At 44.0% G+C, this 17,513-nt stretch overlaps 2 protein-coding genes across 4 annotated transcripts in view; both read left to right on the top strand.

Moving 5' to 3' along the window:
• The first annotated feature begins 2,276 nt into the window (after positions 1-2,276).
• LOC118944694 (coiled-coil domain-containing protein 93-like) lies at positions 2,277-13,922 on the top strand. Its single transcript, XM_036965063.1, has 19 exons — positions 2,277-2,531; positions 2,711-2,824; positions 3,006-3,031; positions 3,128-3,239; positions 3,335-3,433; positions 3,576-3,623; positions 7,298-7,398; positions 8,105-8,141; positions 8,363-8,464; positions 8,558-8,596; positions 8,703-8,789; positions 8,915-9,028; positions 9,156-9,292; positions 9,413-9,494; positions 11,300-11,368; positions 11,473-11,544; positions 11,687-11,795; positions 11,874-11,956; positions 13,881-13,922. The coding sequence occupies exons 1-19, from the start codon at positions 2,448-2,450 to the stop codon at positions 13,920-13,922; spliced, it is 1,557 nt and encodes a 518-aa protein (XP_036820958.1). The 5' UTR covers positions 2,277-2,447.
• The window catches only part of LOC110520386, a 28,962-nt gene continuing 18,721 nt past the window's right edge, over positions 7,273-17,513 (top strand). The window contains exons 1-13 of one of the 3 annotated variants that reach the window (XM_021597666.2): positions 7,273-7,398; positions 8,363-8,606; positions 8,703-8,789; positions 8,915-9,028; positions 9,156-9,292; positions 9,413-9,494; positions 11,294-11,368; positions 11,473-11,544; positions 11,687-11,772; positions 11,874-11,956; positions 13,881-13,918; positions 14,032-14,113; positions 14,263-14,367. In XM_021597666.2, coding sequence (XP_021453341.2) covers positions 14,036-14,113; positions 14,263-14,367 — 183 coding nt within the window. In that variant the 5' untranslated portion in view covers positions 7,273-7,398; positions 8,363-8,606; positions 8,703-8,789; ... (7 more) ...; positions 13,881-13,918; positions 14,032-14,035. Of the gene's footprint in view, positions 7,399-8,362; positions 8,607-8,702; positions 8,790-8,914; positions 9,029-9,155; positions 9,293-9,412; positions 9,495-11,293; positions 11,369-11,472; positions 11,545-11,686; positions 11,957-13,880; positions 13,919-14,031; positions 14,114-14,262; positions 14,368-15,224; positions 15,397-17,513 lie in introns of those variants that run through there. The other 2 variants (XM_036974918.1, XM_021597667.2) reach the window with 2 other exon arrangements.

Below are 17,513 nucleotides of genomic sequence, written 5' to 3'. Positions count from 1 at the left end.
CCAATTTTTTATTATTAAAGTGGCTAGAGATTTGAGTCAGTATGTTGGCAGCAGCCACTCAATGTTAGTGATGGCTGTTTAACAGTCTGATGGCCTTGAGATAGAAGCTGTTTTTCAGTCTCTCGGTCCCAGCTGTGATGCACCTGTACTGACCTCGCCTTCTGGATGATAGCGGGGTGAACAGGCAGTGGCTCAGGTGGTTGTTGTCCTTGATGATTTTTTGGGGGCTTTCCTGTGACATCGGGTGGTGTAGGTGTCCTGGAGGGCAGGTAGTTTGCCCCTGGTGATGCGTTGTACAGACCTCACTACCCTCTGAAGAGCCTTACGGTTGTGGGCGGGGTAGTTGCCGTACCAGGCGGTGATACAGCCCGACAGGATGCTCTCGATTGTGGTTCTGTAAAAGTTTGTGAGTGTTTTCGGTGACAAGACAAATTTCTTCAGCCTCCTGAGGTTGAAGAGGCGCTGTTGCGCATTCTTCACCATGCTGTCTGTGTGGGTGGACCATTTCAGTTTGTCCGTGATGTGTATGCCGAGGAACTTCAAACTTTCCACCTTCTCCACTATTGTCCCGTTGATGTGGATAGGGGGTGGGTGCTCCCGCTGCTGTTTCCTGAAGTCCACGATCATCTCCTATGTTTTGTTGACATTGAGTGTGAGGTTATTTTCCCGACACCACACTCCGTGGCCCTCACCTCCTCCCTGTAGGCCGTCTCGTTGTTGTTGGTAATCAAGCCTACCACTGTAGTGTCGTCTGCAAACTTGATGATTGATTCGGAGGTGTGCATGGCCACGCAGTCATGGTTGAACAGGGAGAACAGGAGAGGGCTGAGAACGCACCCTTGTGGGGCCTCAGTGTTGAGGATCAGCAGGGTGGAGATGTTGTTTCCTACCCTCATCACCTGGGGGCGGCCTGTCAGAAAGTCCAGGACCCAGTTGCACAGGGCGGGGTCAAGACCCAGGGTCTCGAGCTTGGAGGGTACTATGGTGTTCAATGCTCAGCTGTAATCGATGAACAGCATTCTTTCATAGGTATTCCTCTTGTCCAGATGGGATAGGGCAGTGTGCAGTGAGCAGTGTGGTTGCGATTGCGTTGTCTGTGGACCTATTGGAGCGGTAAGCAAATTGGAGTGGGTCTAGGGTGTCAGCTGGGTGGAGGTGATATGATCCTTGACTAGTATCTCAAAGCACTAGTCAATAGTCGTTTAGCTCAGTTATCTTAGCTTTCTTCATGTGAAATACAGAGACATCAGGTGCCTGCCAAAGCACTCACACCTATGTGAAGGTCTAACCCTCTCTGTAATGGCTGTTCTTTTACACAATGGCGCAGTATTGCTTATAAATATGGTAAATCTATTTTTTGTAACAAAAAGCATACTGAAGACAAAGGCAGAAGGAATTCAAAAATACAAGTTGTTAAATGGGAGCGTTCTATTGTCTCTCTCTCTCTTTCTCGCTTTCTCTCTCTCTCACACACACACACTCCACTAGCAGGCCATCAGGTAAATAATATTTTAAATCCCCCCCCAAAAATGTATCCTAAAAAAAATGGTTAGAAAAATACATCTAGCTAGTGGTGCTAGACATTTTATAGCTAAAAAGATACCTGGCATATTGTTTTTAAATGTGTGCATGCTTTTCACCTCTGAGAAAATATATGTTTCAAAGGGTTTGTGGCAGATTTTAAAACTCTTCCATGTAGGATACACTGGAGCATCCTCTGCCAGAAGACGGCAGTCGAGGAGAGGAGCAAACTACTCTCTGTTCACCTATTAACTAATTGACGCTCTCCTACATATGGCAACCACTTATCGGTTTTTGGGGTCACGTTGGAAAGGAGGACAGATGAGTTGAGGAGAGGACGCACTTTTGCCCAATTGAGAATATCTCCCCATCACAGATGAACACTGGATCTGAGAGCAGAAAAGGGTTGATGACACACACACACACAGCAAATAGATTTTACGTTTTGTGTGACAAACTGATTTGGTTGGTGGTAATGGTTTGCATTATAGGCCTATGGCAGGATCATTGGACAGGGTGTGTACTTGATGGTCCTGCTTCCTTACATCACTTCAACAACTGAGGATCATTAATCACAACGTGCATGATTTATTTGTTTCCAGGAATACTGACAACCCTGTTCAAATGAAAGATGCAATGATGTTGGAAAGGCTTCAGACCTAGAGAGCTTCATCATGTCAGCCTTTCTATATAATCTTTAGTGGCATTAGAGCTCCATCCAGTGGTGGTATTGCTTTTGTTTTTCTAAATGTTAACTCAATACTCACTTTATCGACTCCCAAAACACTCGACAGTGGCCGTGTTGCAGTCGGCATCTAAGTGAGGTTAGCTTACTTTTTGTATAAAAATTACAGCTACATCTTGAACGCACAATTTTTCAAGAATTAAGACCAAAGTCATATGCTTTCGTCACACCACAGTCCAACATGGCGGCCACGTCTGTTTTCCACAGAGCGAGAACAGGTTCGAAAATAGGAGCTCAATATGATCAAGAGGGAAATCTTATTCAGGTAACATCATTTTTAGTCAGTCATTTTTCCTAATATAGTGCGGTTTCTGTCATAATATAACAACACAACATTGCAATGTAAACATTCCTGGGTTTGCCACTTGGCTAGATAGCTACTGGAGCTAGCGAATTCACAGTTTGCTAAATAAAGCAACTGATGTTAGCAACTGTGGCTTGCAGGCTGAAACAAGGGAGGACGAGGAGCAGAGTGTCAAGCTAGCAGAAATCCTGGAACTTCTTCTTGCTGCTGGATATTTCAGAGCCCGAATAAAAGGACTGGGACCTTTTGACAAGGTGAGAACCAACTGACATTACAAACCTAAAGATCTGCAGGCTTTTGATTCCTGGTTTACCATCTCCTTGCTACCCTTTCTAATTCCATTCACTGAACCATGTATTTGTATATGTGGTTGGAGGGATGACATGGTGCATCACAACATGTAACTTTGACATTGATGTGGATCTGCTGTTCCAGGAGAATTCAACTATTGGACAGAAAATGTAAGTAGCTAACATATAGCATCATTTTATTTACTGTTAGTGATGTTGCTGGACCAGTGTAACTGATGTTGGATGAACTTGTGTATCTCTTTGCAGCGCTCTCACAGAGAAGATTGTGTCTGTTCTGCCCAAAATGAAGTGCCCTTATTGCCAGGAGCCTCATCAGATCCAAGGGCTGGATTTCATCCATATATTTCCAGTGATACAGGTGTGTATTCCTAGACATTAGAGTTTTGTAATAGGGTACCACACTTGGTTTGTGACCTCATGTCTGATTCATTGCCGGTGTTGTATGATCTTCAGTGGCTGATGAAGAGGGCCATAGAGACGAGGGAGGAGATGGGAGACTATGTGAGAGCCTATTCTGTCTCTCAGTTCCAGAAGACACACAGCTTCCCTGAGGTGAGTGCTGTTATTGTAGGGTGGCTCCATGGCAGGGATATTCATCTCCAACTCTACTCATTACATTTCTAAGTGCAATGTTCTGAACTTTTCATTGAATAAACCCCTGTCTTATGCACCCTGTATTGTCCCTCCATTTTAGGATGAAGACTTCCTCCAGAGGAAGGAAAATGCTGTGAAAGATGTATTGGTGAGTGACTCCCTGACATGAAGCTGACATGCCATGTCTGGGTCAAATTATTCCATGAGCCTTTACAATAAAGATGCCATAAAGATGGTGCTGCAGGGGATAGCAGGCGTTTTACAGGCTTCTGATTAAATCCGCTTATACACTGCTCAAAAAAATAAAGGGAACACTTAAACACAATGTAACTCCAAGTCAATCACACTTCTGTGAAATCAAACTGTCCACTTAGGAAGCAACACTGATTGACAATAAATTTCACATGCTGTTGTGCAAATGGAATAGACAACAGGTGGAAATTATAGGCAATTAGCAAGACACCCCAATAAAGGAGTGGTTCTGCAGGTGGTGACCAGACCACTTCTCAGTTCCTATGCTTCCTGGCTGATGTTTTGGTCACTTTTGAATGCTGGCGGTGCTTTCACTCTAGTGGTAGCATGAGACGGAGTCTACAACCCACACAAGTGGCTCAGGTAGTGCAGCTCATCCAGGATGGAACATCAATGTGAGCTGTGGCAAGAAGGTTTGCTGTGTCTGTCAGCGTAGTGTCCAGAGCATGGAGGCGCTACCAGGAGACAGGCCAGTACATCAGGAGACGTGGAGGAGGCCGTAGGAGGGCAACAACCCAGCAGCAGGACCGCTACCTCCGCCTTTGTGCTAGGTGGAGCAGGAGGAGCACTGCCAGAGCCCTGCAAAATGACCTCCAGCAGACCACACATGTGCATGTGTCTGCTCAAAGGGTCAGAAACAGACTCCATGAGGGTGGTATGAGGGCCCGACGTCCACAGGTGGGGGTTGGGCTTACAGCCCAACACCGTGCAGGACGTTTGGCATTTGCCAGAGAACACCAAGATTGGCAAATTCGCCACTGGCGCCCTGTGCTCTTCACAGATGAAAGCAGGTTCACACTGAGCACATGTGACAGTCTGGAGACGCCGTGGAGAACGATCTGCTGCCTGCAACATCCTCCAGCATGACCGGTTTTGGGGGTGGGTCAGTCATGGTGTGGGGTGGCATTTCTTTGGGTGGCCGCACAGCCCTCCATGTGCTCACCAGAGGTAGCCTGACTGCCATTAGGTACCGAGATGAGATCCTCAGACCCCTTGTGAGACCATATGCTGGTGCGGTTGGCCCTGCGTTCCTCCTAATGCAAGACAATGCTAGACCTCATGTGGCTGGAGTGTGTCAGCAGTTCCTGCAAGAGGAAGGCATTGATGCTATGGATGTAATGGACTGCTATGGACCCGCCTGTTCCCCAGACCTGAATCCAATTGAGCACATCTGGGACATCATGTCTTGCTCCATCCGCCAACGCCACGTTGCACCACAGACTGTCCAGGAGTTGGCGGATGCTTTAGTCCAGGTCTGGGAGGAGATCCCTCAGGAGACCATCCGCCACCACATCAGGAGCATGCCAGGCGTTGTAGGGAGGTCATACAGGCACGTGGAGGCCACACACACTACTGAGCCTCATTTGGACTTGTTTTAAGGACATTACATCAAAGTTGGATCAGCCTGTAGTGTGGTTTTCCACTTTCATTTTGAGTGTGACTCCAAATCCAGACCTCCATGGGTTGATACATTTGATTTCCATTGATAATTTTTGTGTGATTTTGTTGTCAGCACATTCAACTATGTAAAGAAAAAAGTATTTAATAAGAATATTTCATTCATTCAGATCTAGGATGTGTTATTTTAGTGTTCCCTTTATTTTTTTGAGCAGTGTATATACATACAGTGCCTTGCGAAAGTATTCGGCCCCCTTGAACTTTGCGACCTTTTGCCACATTTCACGCTTCAAACATAAAGATATAAAACTGTATTTTTTTGTGAAGAATCAACAACAAGTGGGACACGATCATGAAGTGGAACGACATTTATTGGATATTTCAAACTTTTTTAACAAATCAAAAACTGAAAAATTGGGCGTGCAAAATTATTCAGCCCCTTTACTTTCAGTGCAGCAAACTCTCTCCAGAAGTTCAGTGAGGATCTCTGAATGATCCAATGTTGACCTAAATGACTAATGATGATAAATACAATCCACCTGTGTGTAATCAAGTCTCCGTATAAATGCACCTGCACTGTGATAGTCTCAGAGGTCCGTTAAAAGCGCAGAGAGCATCATGAAGAACAAGGAACACACCAGGCAGGTCCGAGATACTGTTGTGAAGAAGTTTAAAGCCGGATTTGGATACAAAAAGATTTCCCAAGCTTTAAACATCAAGGAGGATGTTATTAAGGAGCACTGTGCAAGCGATAATATTGAAATGGAAGGAGTATCAGACCACTGCAAATCTACCAAGACCTGGCCGTCCCTCTAAACTTTCAGCTCATACAAGGAGAAGACTGATCAGAGATGCAGCCAAGAGGCCCATGATCACTCTGGATGAACTGCAGAGATCTACAGCTGAGGTGGGAGACTCTGTCCATAGGACAAGAATCAGTCGTATATTGCACAAATCTGGCCTTTATGGAAGAGTGGCAAGAAGAAAGCCATTTCTTAAAGATATCCATAAAAAGTGTTGTTTAAAGTTTGCCACAAGCCACCTGGGAGACACACCAAACATGTGGAAGAAGGTGCTCTGGTCAGATGAAACCAAAATGGAACTTTTTGGCAACAATGCAAAACGTTATGTTTGGGGGAAAAACAACACAGCTCATCACCCTGAACACACCATCCCCACTGTCAAACATGGTGGTGGCAGCATCATGGTTTGGGCCTGCTTTTCTTCAGCAGGGACAGGGAAGATGGTTCAAATTGATGGGAAGATGGATGGAGCCAAATACAGGAAGAAAACCTGATGGAGTCTGCAAAAGACCTGAGACTGGGATGGAGATTTGTCTTCCAACAAGACAATGATCCAAAACATAAAGCAAAATCTACAATGGAATGGTTCAAAAATAAACATATCCAGGCGTTAGAATGGCCAAGTCAAAGTCCAGACCTGAATCCAATCGAGAATCTGTGGAAAGAACTGAAAACTGCAATTCACAAATGCTCTCCATCCAACCTCACTGAGCTCAAGCTGTTTTGCAAGGAGGAATGGGAAAAAAATGTCAGTCTCTCGATGTGCAAAACTGATAGAGACATACCCCAAGCGACTTACAGCTGTAATCGCAGCAAAAGGTGGCGCTACAAAGTATTAACTTAAGGGGGCTGAATAATTTTGCACGCCCAATTTTTCAGTTTTTGATTTGTTAAAAAAGTTTGAAATATCCAATAAATGTCATTCCACTTCATGATTGTGTTCCACTTGTTGTTGATTCTTCACAAAAAAATACAGTTTTATATCTTTATGTTTGAAGCCTGAAATGTGGCAAAAGGTCGCAAAGTTCAAAGGGGCCGAATACTTTCGCAAGGCACTGTATCTTCCTCAATTACCTCATCGACTCGATACGGTTTGTCTCCAGGCTGTATCACAATCGGCCGTGATTGGGAGTCCCACAGGGCGGGGCACAATTGGCCCAGCATCGTCCGGGTTTGGCCGGTGTAGGCTGTCATTGTAAATAAAAAGTTGTTCTTAACTGACTTACCTAGTTAAATAAAAATAGACTATACCTGTTGTTTACGTAGCATATGACAAATGAAATTTGATTTAATTTAAAGGCCCCCTTTGTTATAGTATAGAGACTTTAAAACCACACAGCATGTTGTTTTTCTCCTCTGGTATTGACAGGAAGTGTATAAACCTCATAGGAAATACAAGAGACAGGTTGAAGCAGGATCCCTGTTGGACGAGGAGTACAGGGTTCACTCCACTCTATTGGAGTACGGAAGGTAGGCTGCCTGTCTCTCTCGCTCTCTCCATCTCTCCATATTCAGTCCTCCATATCCAACTTTCTCCACAGTTCTTGTTACATGTTCACATTAAAAAAATATATGTTTTTACCTTTATTTAACTAGGTGGGTCAGTTAAGAATAAATTCTTATTTACAATGACGGCCTAGGAACTGCCTTGTTCGGGCAGAACGACAGATTTTTACCTTGTCATTGAGAATCAGAACCAATGTGATCTCATCCCATTTGACAATTGTGTTCCTTTCATTTTCCTATTATTTTCCTGTGTCTCATCCATCCTTATATTAGAATGTCAGATTACCTTCTGTAAGTATATAATGGACTCGTTCACTGCAAGGAGTGTTTCACATGAATGCTTGTTGTGTGTGTGTTTCGATACAGAAGATAGTACTAATTTAAAACAAGCATGGAGTGGGTGTGTGTGCATACGTGTGTTATGTGCTCCTTTCATGTACCAGTATCCTAACAGCAGTGGAGGCTGTTGAGGGGAGGACGGCTCATAATAATGGCTGAAACGGAGCAAATGGGATGGCATCAAACACATGGAAGCCATGTGTTTGATGTTGTTGATACCTTTCCACTATTACGCTCCAGCCATTTTCACGTGCCTGTCTTCCCCAATTAAGGTGCCACCAACCTCCTGTGCCTAACAGTGATTTAAGTACTTATTAGACCTGTGTTTTAGACAGTATGGATTCAGCAAGCAGACAAAACAGGACCAGGTGAGATTTATTGAAATTACTGTCATATTTGTAAAGTTAATTGTAGCATTATATAAATTCAAAGCCTATAACTACAGAATGATGAAGACAGGGACAGGAGGTCGATCATTACAAACAATATTACAGGGATGGAGACTTGTGGATCATAGGTATTCTGTGAACTGTAGCTTTAGTAGAAAGTGAAACCACGATGAAAGATGGTATCCCCCTGTTCCCTACAGGCAGAGGACCGGAAAGCCTTGTTGATGCCAGGCTCTCAGGCCACACCCCCAGGGATTACAGAGGGGTCGCAGGAGGAGGAGGAGTACCTGCAGGCAGCGGAGGTCTAAAACCAACCGCAGCCCCATGTCCAATACTACAGAAATGCATCCCTCTTTGTGATGATGTCCCTGACTCCCTGTGATATATCCTCTCAGCTGCGCATCAAAACACTGATGCCCAGCATGGCTGCCATGGTGACAGGAGGTAGGCATGGCTTTAGTTCTTCTCTTTGCCAGCGCCTTTACTGTGTGGTTGATTACTGTGTAAAGTTGTTTTATTTAATATGTAACATCAATACAGGGGAGGCTAACGGCTAGCACAGTGGGACAGATAGTTGGGCTGCAGTCTGAGGAGATGAAACAGATAGCATCTGAGTATGCTGAGAAGGTGAGCGACTCCCACAGCAGGGTTAAATGGTTAACTGCAATCATAAAATATTTGTCATGTTTTAAAGAATAAGTCAATGCCACAGTGTGTAGTTAAAAGTGTTTCCACATACACATTTCCATCAGTTGGAGAGGTCTGCAGAGGACCGTCCAGAGTGGTACGGGCCAATCCAGCAGCACCGTAGGATAGTGACCTCTCTGAACAAACAGATCCAACAGAAGACCAAGCAGTTGGAGGAGGTGACGACTGGACTTTATGAATTTCACAGAACGTTGTGTAAAATAGCCATGCATTTCTTAAATGGAAGGATACAATGCACTTCCTGTCAGAAGTAACTAAAAGTATGTGTATTTGGTGTGTTTTCAGCTACAAGCCAAACACTTGGGTGTAAAATCAGGGTGTGTGGAAGCTAAGAGCAAACTGTTGGAGGCCACAGAGCAGACCGAGAGACTGGAGAAAGAGCTGAGTGCCCTTGAAGAGGCTGAGGGCCAGGCTGATACTGGGTGAATGTGGCACATACAGACCAAACCATTAAGGCATTAATTCAGTGGTTGTTAGTATATAAACCCCTAAAATTATACAGGTGTTTTGGACTTTTCTCATCCTCCCTGTGTGTGCCACAGACTGTTGGAGAAGCTGAGGGCTCTGGTAGGCATGAATGAGAACCCGAAGCACCAAGAGCAGGAGTTCCAGACACATTGTAGAGTGAGTCTGCATATTTTCAAATCAAATGTTATTTGTCACATGCATAATGCATGCACATACAACAGGTGTAGACCTTACAGTGAAACGCTTAGTAACAAGCCCTTAGACTTCTTGAAGCATTGTTGGTTAAGAAAAATAAATGTTAAGTAAAAAAAAAAAGAAGATAAAAATAACAAATAATAAAACAGCAGCAGTAAAATAACAATAGCGAGGTTATATACAGGGGGTACTGGTACAGAGTCAATGTACAAGGGCACCGGTTAGTCAAGTTAATAGAGGTAATATGTACATGTAGGTAGAGTTAAAGTGACTATACTTAGATAACCAGAGAGCAGCAGCAGTGTAAAACAGGGGTCTCGGTAGCCCTTTGATTAGCTGTTTAGGAGTCTTATGGCTTGGGGGTAGAAGCTGTTAAAAAGCCTTTTGGACCTAGACTTGGTGCTCCAGTACCGTGCGGTAGCAGAGAGAACAGTCTATGACTAGGGTGGCTGGAGTCTTTTACAATTTTTAGGGCCTTCCTCTGACACCACCTGGTATAGAGATCCTGGATGGCAGGAACCTTGGCCCCGGTGATGTACTTGGCCGTACGCACTACCCTCTGTAGTGCCTTGTGTGCGGAGGCCGAGCAGTTGCCATACCAGGCAGTGATGCAACCAGTCAGGATGCTCTTGATGGTGTAGCTGTAGAACCTTTTGAGGATCTGAGGACCCATGCCAAATCTTTTCAGTCTCCTGAGGGGGAATAGTTTTTTTCATGCCCTCTTCACAACTGTCTAAGTGTGTTTGGACCATGATAGTTTGTTGGTGATGTGGACACCAAGGAACTTGGAACTCATCACCTGCTCCACTACAGCCCTGGCGATGAGAATGGGGGCGTGCTCGGTCCTCCTTTTCCTGTAGTCCACAATCATCTGATGACCTCCCCATAGGCTGTCTTGTTGTCAGTAATCAGGCTTACCACTGTTGTGTCATCAGCAAACTTGATGATGGTGTTGGAGTTGTACCTGGCCATGCAGTCATGAGTGAACAGGGAGTACAGGAGGTAACTGAGCACGCACCCCTGAGGGGCCCCCGTGTTGAGGATCAGCGTGGTGGATGTGTTGTTACCTACCCTTACCACCTGGGGGTGGCCCGTCAGGAAGTCCAGGATCCAGTTGCAGAGGGAGATGTTTAGTCCCAGGGTCCTGAGCTTAGTGATAAGTGGGAAAGGGCAGTATTGTGTGCAATACAGATTGCATCATCTGTGGATCTGTTGGGGCGGTATGCAAATTGGAGTGGAGCTAGGGTTTCTGGGGTAATGGTGTTGTGAGCCATGACCAGCCTTTCAAATCACTTCATGGCTACATGCGTGAGTGCTACAGGTCGGTAGTCATTTAGGCAGATTACCTTAGTGTTCTTGGGCACATTGACTATGGTGGTCTGCTTGAAACATGTTGGTTTTACAGACTCACTCAGGGACAGGTTAAAAATGTCAGTGAAGACACTTGCCAGTTGGTCAGCACATTACGTCCTGGTAATGCGTCTGGCCCTGCGGCCTTGACCTGTTTTTAAGGTCTTACTCACATCAGCTACGTAATCACACAGTCGTCCGGAACAGCTGATGCTCTCATGCATGTTTCAGTGTTACTTGCCTCGAAGCGAGCATAGAAGTAATTTAGCTCGTCTGTCATAGTCCATCCACATATGACTTGTTAGATTTAAGTTTGAAATGGACCTACTTCACAGGTGTATTTGTGATGTAATTCCCTTATTTCCTGGTAATAGCAAAACAACTAACATGGAGTGCAATTTTTTTTCCAGGAGTAGATGGTTCGCCTGCAGCAGAACATTGAGGACCTGAAGATGGAGTCAGGAGATGATACAGAGGATGAGAAGGTAACACACTCCCAAGACCAGCTAACACTTTTTTTTGTCTATGTTTAATAAATGTTACACTGTGACTGACTTTCTTTCCCCCTCTTTCTCACTCTCGCCCTAAGGAGAGGAGTCAGCTAATCGACAAGCAGTACAACACAGACAGAGATAAGCTACAGAAGATCAGACTGATGATGGTAAAATGCACAATGCTGTAGCAGGATTCATTCCTGCATAATCAATTTGAATTCACTTAGGCATTCTGTTTGGAGCATGCAAATAGTGGTCATCTTACCAAGTCCTTTATTTGCTCATGACCTGAGGGCTACTCTCTGATAGGCTTGGAGGAACCGTGAGATCGCCATCCTGCAGAGGAAGATAGACGAGGTGCCGAGCAGGGCAGAACTGAACCAGTATCAGAAGAGGTTCATTGAGCTCTATGGCCAAGGTCTTAGCCTCAACCACTTATTGATTTGTTAACTAATTCTTACATCAAAGAACCATTACTTTTGTGTGTGTCCCCTAGTTTCAGCAACACATAAGGAGACCAAGCAGTTCTTCACCTTGTATTACACATTAGATGACAAGAAGGTGTACCTGGAGAAGGAGGTAAGAGGAGAGGGCATCAATTTCATAGAGTCATTACAGCTGAAATCAGCTTGTTTACTCATGGTAATCATCTTCTGTGTTTAAATTTTTTTTAACTAGGCAAGTCAGTTATTAAGAACAAATTCTTATTTAAAATGATGGCCTAGGAACAGTGGGTTAACTGCCTTGTTCAAGGGCAGAACGACAGATGTTTACCAAGTCAGCTTGGGGATTCGATCTACAGTGCCTTGCGAAAGTATTCGGCCCCCTTGAACTTTGCGACCTTTTGCCACATTTCAGGCTTCAAACAAAGATATAAAACTGTATTTTTTTGTGAAGAATCAACAACAAGTGGGACACAATCATGAAGTGGAACGACATTTATTGGATATTTCAAACTTTTTTAACAAATCAAAAACTGAAAAATTGGGCGTGCAAAATTATTCAGCCCCCTTAAGTTGATACTTTGTAGCGCCACCTTTTGCTGCGATTACAGCTGTAAGTCGCTTAGGGTATGTCTCTATCAGTTTTGCACATAGAGAGACTGACATTTTTTCCCATTCCTCCTTGCAAAACAGCTCGAGCTCAGTGAGGTTGGATGGAGAGCATTTGTGAACAGCAGTTTTCAGTTCTTTCCACAGATTCTCGATTGGATTCAGGTCTGGACTTTGACTTGGCCATTCTAACACCTGGATATGTTTATTTTTGAACCATTCCATTGTAGATTTTGCTTTATGTTTTGGATCATTGTCTTGTTGGAAGACAAATCTCCGTCCCAGTCTCAGGTCTTTTGCAGACTCCATCAGGTTTTCTTCCAGAATGGTCCTGTATTTGGCTCCATCCATCTTCCCATCAATTTGAACCATCTTCCCTGTCCCTGCTGAAGAAAAGCAGGCCCAAACCATGATCCTGCCACCACCATGTTTGACAGTGGGGATGGTGTGTTCAGGGTGATGAGCTGTGTTGCTTTTACGCCAAACATAACGTTTTGCATTGTTGCCAAAAAGTTCAATTTTGGTTTCATCTGACCAGAGCACCTTCTTCCACATGTTTGGTGTGTCTCCCAGGTTGCTTGTGGCAAACTTTAAACAACACTTTTTATGGATATCTTTAAGAAATGGCTTTCTTCTTGCCACTCTTCCATAAAGGCCAGATTTGTGCAATATACGACTGATTGTTGTCCTATGGACAGAGTCTCCCACCTCAGCTGTAGATCTCTGCAGTTCATCCAGAGTGATCATGGGCCTCTTGGCTGCATCTCTGATCAGTCTTCTCCTTGTATGAGCTGAAAGTTTAGAGGGACGGCCAGGTCTTGGTAGATTTGCAGTGGTCTGATACTCCTTCCATTTCAATATTATCGCTTGCACAGTGCTCCTTGGGATGTTTAAAGCTTGGGAAATATTTTTGTATCCAAATCCGACTTTAAACTTCTTCACAACAGTATCTCGGACCTGCCTGGTGTGTTCCTTGTTCTTCATGATGCTCTCTGCGCTTTTGACGGACCTCTGAGACTATCACAGTGCAGGTGCATTTATACGGAGACCTGATTACACACAGGTGGATTGTATTTATCATCATTAGTCATTTAGGTCAACATTGGATCATTCAGAGATCCTCACTGAACTTCTGGAGAGAGTTTGCTGCACTGAAAGTAAAGGGGCTGAATAATTTTGCACGCCCAATTTTTCAGTTTTTGATTTGTTAAAAAAGTTTGAAATATCCAATAAATGTCGTTCCACTTCATGATTGTGTCCCACTTGTTGTTGATTCTTCACAAAAAAATACAGTTTTATATCTTTATGTTTGAAGCCTGAAATGTGGCAAAAGGTCGCAAAGTTCAAGGGGGCCGAATGCTTTCGCAAGGCACTGTAGCAACCTTTCGGTTACTGGCTCATTGCTCTAACCACTAGGCTATCTGCCACCCCGTGTTGATCTGTTTCTGTAGGTGAACTTGCTGAATTCCATCCATGACAACTTCCAACAGTGAGTATTTTCACAATTTACCCTTTATAAACCTATCCTGCTTTTCGTATTATGGGTAATGGAGTCCAGCAGGTTTACATTCTGTCTACGCCGTGGTCTTCTGTCTTGCTCAGGGCGATGGCGTCTTTGGGGGCCAAGGGGCAGTTGAGACAGATGGAGCAGATAGTGGTGGGAATCAAACAAAGCCGCATTAAGGTGAGTACGGTAACTAACCATCTCTCTTATCTTCACTGTACGCTGCCTAATGACAGCTTGAGCTGAAGACTCCAGGTGCTTTCCTCGTGGCCCTAGTGAAAAACACTTAAATATGAGTGTTGTGTGATGCATATTGGTGATGTCTACAGATGGAGAAGAAGAAGCAGGAGAATAAGATGAGGAGAGACCAGCTGAATGATGAGCTGCTGGACAAACAGAGGCTCTACTTCAAAACTGTCAAGGACTTCAAAGAGGTGAGGCCTGAGAGAGAACCGCATTCTGGTTATGTATGGTAAAACATGACGGAACTAGTTAACTGTTTTATGAATGTGTTCTACCGTAGTCTCCCAGAGCTGATTTTTAAAAATGTATTTATTTGTATTTTTTTGCATTTTCCCTTCTAAACTGATAAAGTGAATCACTGACGTTGTTTTACTAATTCAATACTCTTTCTTACAGGAGTGTCATAAGAATGAAATTCTGCTATCCAAGCTGAGAGACAAGGGTGCTTTGTAACCCAAATCACTGTCTCCAAAATAAGTTCTCACTGTTATATAAAAAATAATCTCATCAATCAACGACTGTATGTCTTGCTGTCTGGCAATACTTGCATTGTATTGCCTTATTCTGCCTATTGTATTGTGCTTTGACATTCCACATTGCTTTGCAGTATGTGGATAGTGATGCCACTACTGGCAGGGCAGAGATTCTTGAGGGACATCAATTGCCCTTTGCACGGTGACATGAGGAATGTTCTCTACGTACCATTTATATTTAGGTGCAGGAACTCTATACTTTGGAGCTAATATTCTAGGAGATGCAGGAACTCCAGCAGAAAAGAACATTTGAGGTGCTGGTACTCAGTTTTAGTGAGCTCCTGCCCAAGTCAAGCACTGGCTTTACCCATGTGTATTGATCTCTGTTGTCTACCCATTCCAGCAGTTTATCATCACTTTGGCACTTGCACAGTCTGTAAGATTTCCTGCTGTTTAATGCCTGGTCATAAAAATGTTACAAAGCATTACGAGCAACTGCCTTGCTTTCTCATAACCCTTCATATTGATGTAGTTGTTATTCAATCTAGATCCAGGATATGAGTTGTTGTAGTTTGTCAACCTATCCGCTAGAAGTCCCTTTATGTGCAAGGTAAACGAGCCAGTATGGCGGAGGGGGAAAGTGATTTGGAAACAGACAGGCTAGAATTGGAACTGGAGACTTTATACATATACTCTAACGACAACTGTTCAGTACAAAGCAAAGAATATTGCTCCGAGTTTTGTAAGGTAAGCTAAATCACGTTGGGAGAGAGGCGAGTTCTTACGCCAAGCTTGCTAGCTACGAAGTAGCCAGTTGCTTGCAGTACGAAGCAAGGCTGTTCAGATGGCTAGTAAAGTAATTTATTTGCTAACGTTACGTAGCATCGCATTAATTAGCTAGCTAGCAAGCATTCATCGCAAATTCAGTCAACCCATACTGGCCTAGTTAGCTATAACGTTACCCCACAGAGCTTTTATTTCTCTTTGACTTGGCTAGCTAGCCAACTTTAGCTACCACTATGTGACGTTACACGCTAACTATGGGTGCGTTCGTAAATTCACTCTAGCCATCTACTGCGAATTCATAGCACTCTCGAAGAATAAGGAATTTACGAACGCGCAACATCCGTTGAATATGACCGGTGTCAGTACTGTAAACGTCATGCTAGCAGCACAGTCACCACCGCTCTAAACAATATGAAAACAGCCTAACCAGTTTTGCTGGGGGTGATTAAAATTGCTAGAGAGGTGTTCTCTCACTTGTGTCTGGAAGTAGCTTGGGTGCTTGACTGTTGTGAGGCCAGAACGCTCTGATCAACCCTACTCCTCAGCATCCAGTGTACGCTCCGGAGAGCGCAACCAAAGATAGACCTGTCGTTTCCAATGGGAGCAAATAAATCCTAGTGGGCAGAACAAGCAAGGAGATGGCAAAGCCAAGAACGAGCTAGCGGGATCCAATTGGCGCGTTCTAGCATTTATTTATTTCCGTTAGGGAACGCTTACGCTGATGTGCGTATTAACTCGATTCGCCCTTGTACTCCTAAACACCATTTAGAATTTTATATATATATATTGCAAATGGTAAAGTCTACAAAACGCAGTCCACTGTTTGTTACAGATTACATTTCTGAACTGTATGGATGAGAAAATGTGCAGAATGTCAGCCAAAAAACATCTTCTCCCACTGCCTGCTACTGGGTTTCGTCTCGGCAGGATATTTGGTAGTGTGCGGAAACACCAACATTTATACATCCGGTAAAATATCTGTCTCATTGTTCTATCTGTGGCGAAACGTTCTGAACGGCATATCTGACAACGCTCTGAATTTACGAACACTACCTAGGATTGCTATTGCTTCACACCGTCCCCTCGCCCATACCCGGGCGCGAACCAGGGGCCCTCTGCACACATCAACAACAGTCACCCACGAAGCATCGTTACCCATCGCTCCACAAAAGCCGTGGCCCTTTCAGAGCACCACTACTTCAAGGTCTCAGAGCAGGTGACGTCACCGATTGAAACGCTATAACTATCACTGTGAAGAAGCCTAACGTTACTGATTGTGTCCACAAGTTTAGCTAAAATGACAATAAGCTGACATGTAAGCTAGCTGTGCTGTAATATGTTAGTGTTTACATTTAGCCAGTTGGCTAATGATACGCTAGCTAAAGCTGTCACATAGCTATGTCTCTTGGCAAAAAGCTAGGGTGACCACATTTTAAAATACCCATATGGGGGGACAACAGGATGATTGTGGGACAGTGTAGCCTGCATAATAAAATATAAAAAAACGGCAGCGCCCTCTATTTTTAATACCCCCAAACACCAAGTAAGGCATACCTAGTTTCAAAATGGGCCATCACTGTTAATCATGAATGACAATTCTTCACGTGAAACGTCCAAATTGCATCTGCATGTCAATCACTTGATCTCAAATCAGTTTAATGGGAATATGCATTTAGATCTTCATTTTTTTGTGAACAAATTACAGCAGATTGTGTTAATTAGGATAATAAGGCCCGAGGGGTGTGGTATATGGCCAATATACCAGAGCTAAGGGCTGTTCTTAAGCGTACTGCAACACGGAGTGCCTGGATACAACCCTTAGCCGTGGTATATTGGCCATATACCACCAACAAACCCCAGATGTGCCTTATTGCTATTATAAACTAGTTATCAATGTAATTAGAGCAGTACAAATACATGTTTTGTCATTGATTCAGCAGCTTTGATCTGACTTTAAATGAGCACCATTGTGAGAAGCGCTCCACTACTGTCTTGCTCCCGCGGCACTGAACGAGCTAATAGGTTAGCGTAGCCTACTTTTTTGCCTGACGCAAAATTTGGTGATGCAGAAACGAGTC

The sequence above is a fragment of the Oncorhynchus mykiss genome, chromosome 3, assembly GCF_013265735.2.
Source record: "Oncorhynchus mykiss isolate Arlee chromosome 3, USDA_OmykA_1.1, whole genome shotgun sequence".
NCBI classification, from domain to species: Eukaryota; Metazoa; Chordata; class Actinopteri; order Salmoniformes; family Salmonidae; genus Oncorhynchus; species Oncorhynchus mykiss.
Note: the sequence above shows the minus strand (reverse complement) of the source record. Positions and strands in the feature narration are given on the sequence as shown.